The 9,063-nt window shown below is 34.5% G+C and overlaps 2 protein-coding genes across 2 annotated transcripts; both read left to right on the top strand.

Annotated features, from left to right (window-relative positions):
• The first annotated feature begins 2,286 nt into the window (after window positions 1-2,286).
• Window positions 2,287-4,239, top strand: LOC145777661 (uncharacterized). Its single transcript, XM_082589092.1, has one exon. It carries the CDS (start codon window positions 2,294-2,296, stop codon window positions 3,221-3,223), a length of 930 nt encoding a protein of 309 aa, XP_082445218.1. The 5' UTR covers window positions 2,287-2,293; the 3' UTR covers window positions 3,224-4,239.
• Window positions 4,240-5,114: 875 nt separating this feature from the next.
• LOC145777566 (kelch-like protein 40) lies at window positions 5,115-7,802 on the top strand. Its single transcript, XM_082588981.1, has one exon. It carries the CDS (start codon window positions 5,145-5,147, stop codon window positions 6,009-6,011), a length of 867 nt encoding a protein of 288 aa, XP_082445107.1. The 5' UTR covers window positions 5,115-5,144; the 3' UTR covers window positions 6,012-7,802.
• The last annotated feature ends 1,261 nt before the right edge of the window (window positions 7,803-9,063 follow it).

Raw genomic sequence — 9,063 nt, 5'->3', positions numbered from 1 at the left:
TTCACATGTTCTGCATGGTATTCAAGCTACCTAATTTGTAGCCACAGTACTATTGTTAGCCGTTGAGACTCGGTATCATTTGTAATGGAAGGATTGCAATGCTATATTAGATCTATAACACTATCGGTGGGATAGCACAGTCGATAAGGCGCTTCTTTTCAAATCATGCAATCCTGGTTCGACTCCAGGCTGTAGTTGTTGAAAAAGGGTGTAATAAATTTGGTGCGCATAGTTTTTGAAGGAAAGGCAGTCGAGAGAAAGGAACTGGCCATCCTACTCTCGTTATTGCCGATGTCTTAGTAGAATTTAAACCCTATCTTCTCATCTCTGTATGCTTGGGTTCAAGTATGGAAGTCACTTTTGTAACACTATCAAGTTAAAATGGGCTATTGTCGGAAAAGTTGATGATGAATTATTAAACCACTAGATTGTTGCCATTTTGATCCTTGCGTTTATGTGATTTGTACGTGAATAAACTTTCATGGTGGTGAGTGAATAAATAAATGCTAAATTCAGATGCCACAGACTACGTATAAAGTGTCGATTTTGACACTTAGGTATTAACTAGTAATATAATGTTTACAAAGTGTTTACTAGCAGATGTTATGAAATTCCTCGCCTACTCGCACAGCATACATGTTTGCACTGCATGCATCAATCATGCTGTGTCAGTATTTTCTTATCATTTTATAAACGTTTTATGCTTCTTCATTTCTTTAATTCGGTCAAAATCACGTAATGTGATGTTTATGTACTGTTTAGTTACAAATAAGATTGTTTGCAAGGTAATGTTATGACATTCCTCCCCTACTTGCATCAAAAAACAATAATCTTGTTTGAAGTAAGAAGACACTTTGTGATGTTATCAGCTTGTAATGCTTTCAATATAAAAAACATAGTTAACGTAACAGCCCGCTTACTTTTTTGTTTTAACTCTCTTACCTTGCTATTTGTTTTGGAATGAGTTCTGTAAACATATTTTGTTTAGCATAAAATATTGTCCTCTACTACATGATCAGCTGTAAGTTTCAAACTCTTGTTTTTACTTAAGTGAATTAGTATGTTAATATTTCCATAACATTTGGTACTCCTTTTGCATTTTTGTGGCATTTTATACAGTTAGTATGAGGTATCATTCGGCAGTTGTCATAAGAACATTTGAAGTCATTGTAAACGATATTTCCCTCTCCAAAAACAAACAAAATGAAGTACTACCTATTACTAGCTTCTTGCAAGTACTCAGTGGGTGTCGAACCATTTTGTGATTCAATCATAACATGTTTTGTGGACATTCTTCGGAACAAAACAATTGCAATTTTGCATACTGTAACTATCAAATAAAGAAAGGTTAAGATGGTGTTTCCTATCTTTTTTTTTTTGTATTTATATTTTGCTTTATTTAAGTTATTGATGCTAATTAAAATCATCTGCTTTCTGATTAAATTCTTTTGTGTTTTGTTTTTATTAATATTACTTAATTTTATGTTGCAGCTAGGTTGTAATTGCCATTCGGTATTTTAAGTTTTTTGATAAAAGTAACTGACTATTAAACATGTCCCTTTCACTTGTTGGTAGAACTGAACTGGAGCAAGTATCCAGGGAGAGAACAAATGAATCCAATTTACTGGAATATGCGAATCAGAACATACATTCAGGATCGTTTAATGATGTTGAAATATGCGCAGGAAATAATTTTTTTCCTGCTAACAGGATGGTCTTGTCTTGCTTTTCATCTTTCTTTGAAAAAATGTTCAAAATTGAGATGAAAGAAAAATATCAGAGTTCCATTGAAATCAATTGTGTAGATGGAAATTCAATGAAAAGTCTGATTGAATTTATTTACACTGGTGACATTGATATCAACAACGAGAATGTTTGTGATTTGATTGCAGCATCCAATTACTTACAAATTGATGATGTGAAGCAGTTTTGTTTTGATTTTGTGTGTGAAGCTCTTAGTCCAAACAACTGTTTTATTGTTCTTGGTATAGCAGAACATTTCCAAAACTATGGATTGAAAACTGAAAGTGTTAAAATTATTGCTAAAAATTTTGATTCAGCATCAACTACAATTGAGTTTAAAAAATTCACTAAAAAAGATCTGAGAAATTGCATTTCAAAACAAAATCGTTCCATTGTCAATGAAACCTCAGTATTCACTGCCATATTGGGATGGATCAAACATGATGAAGGAAATCGTGCCAGTGAGTTTCCTGAGCTTTTGAAACTTGTAGATCTTCACAAACTTCCACCACCATTTTTTGAAGAAGTTGTTTTGAAAGAAAAGTTAGTGATGCAAAGCCATGAATTGTGTAAGATAGTTTTACAAGTGCAAAGCAAACTTGTTCAAAACTTAATGCAAACAGACAAGAACACAATAATATTGAGCTTAGGTGGAACAAGGACATTATCCAAAGTAATTGAAGTTTATAATTGTAATGATGAACGACCACTTACCTTCCCTGATTTACCAGATGGTCGAGACTGTGGTTGTGCTGTTGTAGTGCGTGGCCATCTGTGTTATGTTAGTGGAAGAAAACACAACAAAAACGATACAATCTTTGAAAGATATTCAGTTTGGCGAATGAATTTATCTGAACAGCAATTGAAATGGAAAGAAATGAAATCAATGAATAGAAATAGAAGTAACATGGGAGCAACTGTATTTGATGGAAACTTAGTTGTTGTCGGAAACCAAACTCCTGGGGAATGCTATTCATCAGTTTCCAATTTATGGCAAGACATACCTCCATTGCAACAAACCAGATCTGCAAATGCACTTGTCGCTTGCAAAGATGGTTTGTATGCAATTGGTGGATATTGTAAAAACGAATATTTGTCATCTGTTGAATGTTTGCAAAGCGGTGAAGGAAAATGGAAAGTTGTAAGTCCCATGCAAACTTCACGACGATGGCTGGCAGCTGTTTGTTGTGATGGATTTATTTTTGCCATTGGTGGAGCTGGAAAAGGTGACGATACGAAACTAAAGACTGTGGAAAAGTATGATCCATCAATCAATGAGTGGAGTTACGTCAGCGACATGAAGTTTCATCGAGCTGCTTGTTCAGCTTGTGTGTTGAAAGGAAGAATTTATGTTGTTGGTGGAGTTGGAAAAGGTTTTGCAGTCAAAGAAATAGAGTGTTATGATCCACAAATTAATGAATGGAGCATTGTTGGAAAAACTGATCATCAATTATTTTATCACTCGATTGTAGTAATTTAATTCTTTCAATATTTTGTATCGTTTCACAAATGAATGGAACTTAAAAACATCCTTCTTAGGTTAATTCAATTGTGTGTAGTGAGTGATATCTTATAATTCCGTTAAGTTAGAAGTTTGTTTTCAAAACACCTATTAAGGCGGTTTGAAACTTGAGATCTTTTTTCTAGTTATGTTATTACTAACGATTTGATCGAGATGTATGAAGTTGCGTTGTTATGTGTGAGAGCAGATAAACTAGATACAAAATGTTTGATAACATACAAAATTTTAGCATTGTGTCATGTTACAGTCAAATCTCGTCACTATGTCACTACGCTACTATGCCACTATCCAACAATTTGTAAGCCTGCGTTTTTCACTTATCTGTTTTTATCTTATCGTTTTTCACTTATCTAGAACCAAACTGGAATAAGTATCCAGGAAGAGAACAAATGAATCCAATTTGTTGGAATATGTGAATCAGAACAGACATTCAGGATCGTTCTGAATTTATTTACGCTGGTGACATTGATTATTTGTTATTTTCTATATTTTACATTTATTTATTTATATTTAACTGGTGTGCCACAGCTTGATTATTATTAATGTTATAATTCGTTGTAGAGTGAGAGAGATACATGATGCATTGCATGACTGCAGATTTTAAACCATGTTTACCAAATGCGTATTTCAGCAATGTTTCGCAATGTCATCATCCACCTAATATTACTTTGTCTTTTTGTTTTATGATTAATTTTCCAAAACGTTTTCTTACCTGTAATTTTAAGTGATATCTATTCTGGCATTCTTTGCCATAAAAAAATACAGCACGAAAACAATTCAGGACAGCACAGTTTCATTATCAACAGTGCAATCCACCATGTCGGACTGGGGTCATATTGACTCCGCACAGAATGGTCAGCACAAAATCAAGCAGAAATGGTGTTTCCTGTGTTTTTCTAACTTTTTTACTTCATTAATCTTGTTGCTTATTGAAATTATTGATGCTACATGAAATCATATTTTTTATTAAATGCTTGCGCGTTTTGTTTTAGTTTTAATTGATTTTATGTTGCAGCTAGGTTGTAATTGCCATTCAGTATTTTAAGCTGTTTGTGAAGGTAATTGATTTATGAACATGTCCTTTTCACTTGTTGGTAGAACTGAATTAGAGCAAGTATCCAGGAAGAGAACAAATGAATCCAATTTGTTGAAATATGCGAATCAGAACAGACATTCAGGATCGTTTAATGACGTTGAAATATGCGCAGGGAATGATCGTTTTCCTGCAAACAGGATGGTCTTGTCTTGCTTTTCATCTTTCTTTGAAAAAATGTTCAAAATTGAAATGAAAGAAAAATATCAGAGTTCCATTGAAATAAACTGTGTAGATGGAAATTCAATGAAAAGTCTGATTGAATTTATTTACTCTGGTGACATTGATATCAACAACGAGAATGTTTGTGATTTGATTGCAGCATCCAATTACTTACAAATTAATGAGGCAAAGCAGTTTTGCTTTGATTTTGTGAGTGAAGCTCTTAGTCCAAACAACTGTTTTATTGTTCTTGGCATAGCAGAATACTTCCAAAACAATTCACTGAAAACTGAAAGTGTTGAAATTATTGTCAGAAATTTTGATGCAGCATCAACTACAATTGAGTTCAAAAATTTAAAAGTAAAAGATCTGAGAAGTTGCATTTCAAAACAAGATCGATCCATTGTCAATGAAGTTTCAGTATTCACTGCCATATTGGGATGGATCAAACATGATGAAGGAAATCGTGCCAGTGAGTTTCCTGAGCTTTTGAAACTTGTAGATTTTCACAAACTTCCACCACCATTTTTTGAAGAAGTTGTTTTGAAAGAAAAGTTGATAACACGAAATCATGAATTGTGTTTGTTGCTGTTTCAAGCACAAAACAAAATTGTCAAGAACTTGATGCAAACAGACAACCACACCAGAATATTGAGCTTAGGTGGAGCTAGGACATTATCCAAAGTAGTCGAAGTTTATAATTGTAATGGCGAACCACCACGTACTTTCCCTGATTTACCAGATGGACGCCATGGTGGTTGTACTGTTGTAATGCGTGGTTGTTTGTATGATGTTGGTGGAAATAAACATGAAAACAAAACTTTTTCAACATCTTCGGTTTGGCGAATGGATTTATCTAGTCAAGAATTGCAATGGAACGAAGTAAAGTCAATGAACAAGGAAAGGTCTGCGATGGCAGCAACCGTTTTTGATGGCAATCTAGTTGTTGTCGGTAGCCAAGAACCAGGAGAATGTTATTCATCGAGTTTTAATTCTTGGCAAGACATACCTCCATTGGAACATTGCAGACTAGGAAATGCACTTGTCACATGTAAAAATAGTTTGTATGCAATTGGTGGATGTTGTAATGGAGAATATTCGTCATTTGTTGAATGTTTGCAAAGCGGCGAAGGAAAATGGAAAGTTGTAAGTCCCATGCAAACTCCACGACGATGGTTGGCAGCTGTGTGTTGTGATGGATTTATTTATGTGATTGGTGGGAAGGCCGGAGAAAGTAATGAGACTCGTCTAAAAAGTGTTGAAAAATACTATCCATCAACTGATAAATGGTTTTATGTTAGTGAAATGAAATTTCACCGATCTAGTTTTTCTGCATGTGTTTTGAATGGAAGAATATTTGTTGTTGGTGGACTTGATGAGACATCTCAACCAGTCAAAGAAATAGAGTGTTATGACCCACAAACCAACGAATGGAGTACTGTTGGAGAAACCGTTGAAGGACTGTTTAATCACTCTGTAGTAGCCATCTAACATTTTATTAAGAATAGAAACTCCATTTGTTACTTCATAATGCTTCGGTCGTAGAATGCATATTGCTTACATGTAGGCTAGTAACTAATTCTTTGATTTAAATTGTTTGTTTTACGCCCTTGCTTAATCTAGTTGTTTGATTAAATAATTATTAAATTAGTTGATAACTGTTAAACATATGGGTTTCGTTTTTTCGTGTGTTTCCTTTTATTTGATATTCTTTTTTTTGTTGTATGGCATGAATTGATTATGTGTTACAAGTTGTACAAAATTATAAACATTAAATGAGTGTCTAAAACAAACTGCCCGTGGATATAATTGTGTGAGTAATTTATTTTGATATACAGTATATATATTAGTAGAAAATGAGAAAATGTAAATCATATATAAATATCACGGCAAAGACTGTGTGCTGTGATGGTCCATTTACACGCTAGTGGTAGCAATAATAGTGTTAAAGTGGTAATATGAAGTACGTAGTAGGTATAAGTATTAAAATTTATGGTTTATTGCCTGATGAGTGGAATTACTTGACTTGCATTAATTCTATCGAAGTGCAGGTTCAGCTTGTGTGGTGAAAAGAATAATATTTGTAGTAGGTTGGTTTTAATATGAAGCATCAAACTATTAAGGCTTTGTATAGCCACCATGCTTTGGTTGCTATCTGACTTTGTTTTTGTGTGAAAATAATTTTTGGCTAACTATAAAAGTTTGATTTCCATTGTAAACATTTGCTATACAGATTTATCAATCTTACCTGTAACAATATAACAATCTTCATCTTGAATCAAAAAATTTTTGTTATGTCTTACTCTCCTTGATTTAGTGTACTATAGTCAACTGAGCTTAATTTTTTACATCACAAATTTACTAATCTGCTCTGTACCTTACTGCACTGTTAGGAATCATCTACTATTGTCAATCAAACACTGTCTTAGTTTTTCTATTTCAAATTTAGTTTCTATTTGCTTTGTGATTATGATTTGTATTTTGTTGTTCGTTACGCAAATCAGCAAAAATGTGTATACATTGTTTGTATTGAGGTGGTGTAGTACAGTATTGTATGTATAATTCATATTGAACGCTAAGCGTGTAGCGTGTCGTACAGTATCCTGTTGTAAAGTGTACTTGTTTTAGCACCGCAATAAGTTCACTTACTCCTGGTAACATACGAAACTCCATTAAAGCTCGTATAAAAGCTGATTTGAAAGAGAGGCCAAAATAATTTCCAACATCTTGGTGACAAGATGTTGGAAATTACTGACCGATTGTGTTGACTGACCGACAGTTACCACAAGATGTTAAGAAATATATTTTCAAATAGGTGTTTATAAGAATTGACCTTTAAAGAAAAATACAGATGCCTTAATAAAGACAACCAAAGCTTGTGGTTTGAATATTGTTTAACCTTCACTAGCCGCGCTATGGGTTCTTAAACAAACAAAGGTTTGTTTTAACTTACGTTGTGAACACCAGCTCATTTCCTCATACAAAGTACAAATTGTCTCCTCTACCACAATACGTTAATTTATTAACGTCGAATGTATGTCCGGTGACGAATTGGAGATGACATCACAATGATGCATTTTTAATGTTTGCAAATTCCAGTTTCAAAATTTTGCAGCTTCTGTTATTTAAGCAATAGTGTTATGCTTGTTGATTGTTTACTTAGGCCTACTACCTAAGTAAGTTTAATCGCCATGTATTTTTTTCTGTTGTACGTAGCAGAGTATGCATGTGTGTGTTATTAAACATTTTTGCATGTGTAAATTTTACTTACACATTTTTAGACCTTTGATTAGGTTAGTTGAAAGTATATCACCCGATGTTTTGATTTAATTCGTCGAATTTGTGGTATTAAAGTTGAATTAACCAACAAGAATTGCTTGGTATAAAACAGGAAAACATCATTTGGCAAGCTTTTCAATCATTTTCAATTCCAAGCCTTACAACTTTCAACGAAGACTTGTTACTAAAAGCTGAATGCCAAGGTTGGCTGAGCATTAACAATTTTATAAGTTTCTTCATGGGAGATGGCTTTCTCAGCAAATATGCGAAAGGACTTGAAGGAGTGCGCACGTTAAACTTAAAAGAACATCAATTCGTAATCACACACACCGAAGCAGAAAAGGAAAACTTGGAAAAACTAGGACATAGTAACTCTCTACCCAGTTCCAGTAGAGTGGCCGGTAGAACTATCAAGAGACATTGCAAACGACTGTAAATGGGGAAAACCAGAAAAAATCTTCTTTGGGAGATTTAAAAAATTCCCAAACATAAAAAACGAATATGTCTATATCCACCTAACCTAAGGGATATAAACCTGGAAAATATTCCAGACAAAATAAAAGTTTATGGTATATGGATATATATAACAAAGCCAGGAGAGGAGCATCTCCCGCTGTGTAGAATATGCAAAAAGTGAGGTCATTGGACAGCAGATTGCGCCCAGTGCGATATATGCAAAAAGAAGGGGCACACAGCCCAACAATGCCGAACGACACAAAAAGTGAACAATACACCTCAACGTCATCTTTGTCGCTTCTGCAAAGGAGTGGGCCACCTCGATGCAACATGTCCCATGAGGATATTCTGTGGGTATTGCCAACACCGAGGACATCAAGGTACGGAATGCCCAAAACGTGCCCTCCTAACTCAACAAAGAAACGCCGAAACTGAAAGTGGTACTACAAGCCCTAACACAGAAGGACTATCTTCAGATATAGAGTCCACTGACATAGCATCACACCCATGGGAAAGGAAAAGCACACGAAGGAAGAAAAGGAAAACGAAAAGGAAAACAACACACAATCAACAAAGACATCCGATATCTAAAACAAGAAATGCACCTGAAAGTCACCATTCACCAACACCCACCCACATCAGACCTAATAAGCGACCTCTTGAAGATAGTCCGCCCTTAGAAAACAAGACCCAAAAATAGATCCAAACTACTCAAAAGAATCATCCTCCGATTCAGAACAAAACTCAATGCCTCTGATGATTGACACATCATCCCAGAATCAGACAGATGAAAACCTTCTCACACCAT

Source organism: Aplidium turbinatum, chromosome 9, assembly GCF_918807975.1.
Source record: "Aplidium turbinatum chromosome 9, kaAplTurb1.1, whole genome shotgun sequence".
NCBI lineage: Eukaryota > Metazoa > Chordata > Ascidiacea > Aplousobranchia > Polyclinidae > Aplidium > Aplidium turbinatum.
Note: the sequence above shows the minus strand (reverse complement) of the source record. Positions and strands in the feature narration are given on the sequence as shown.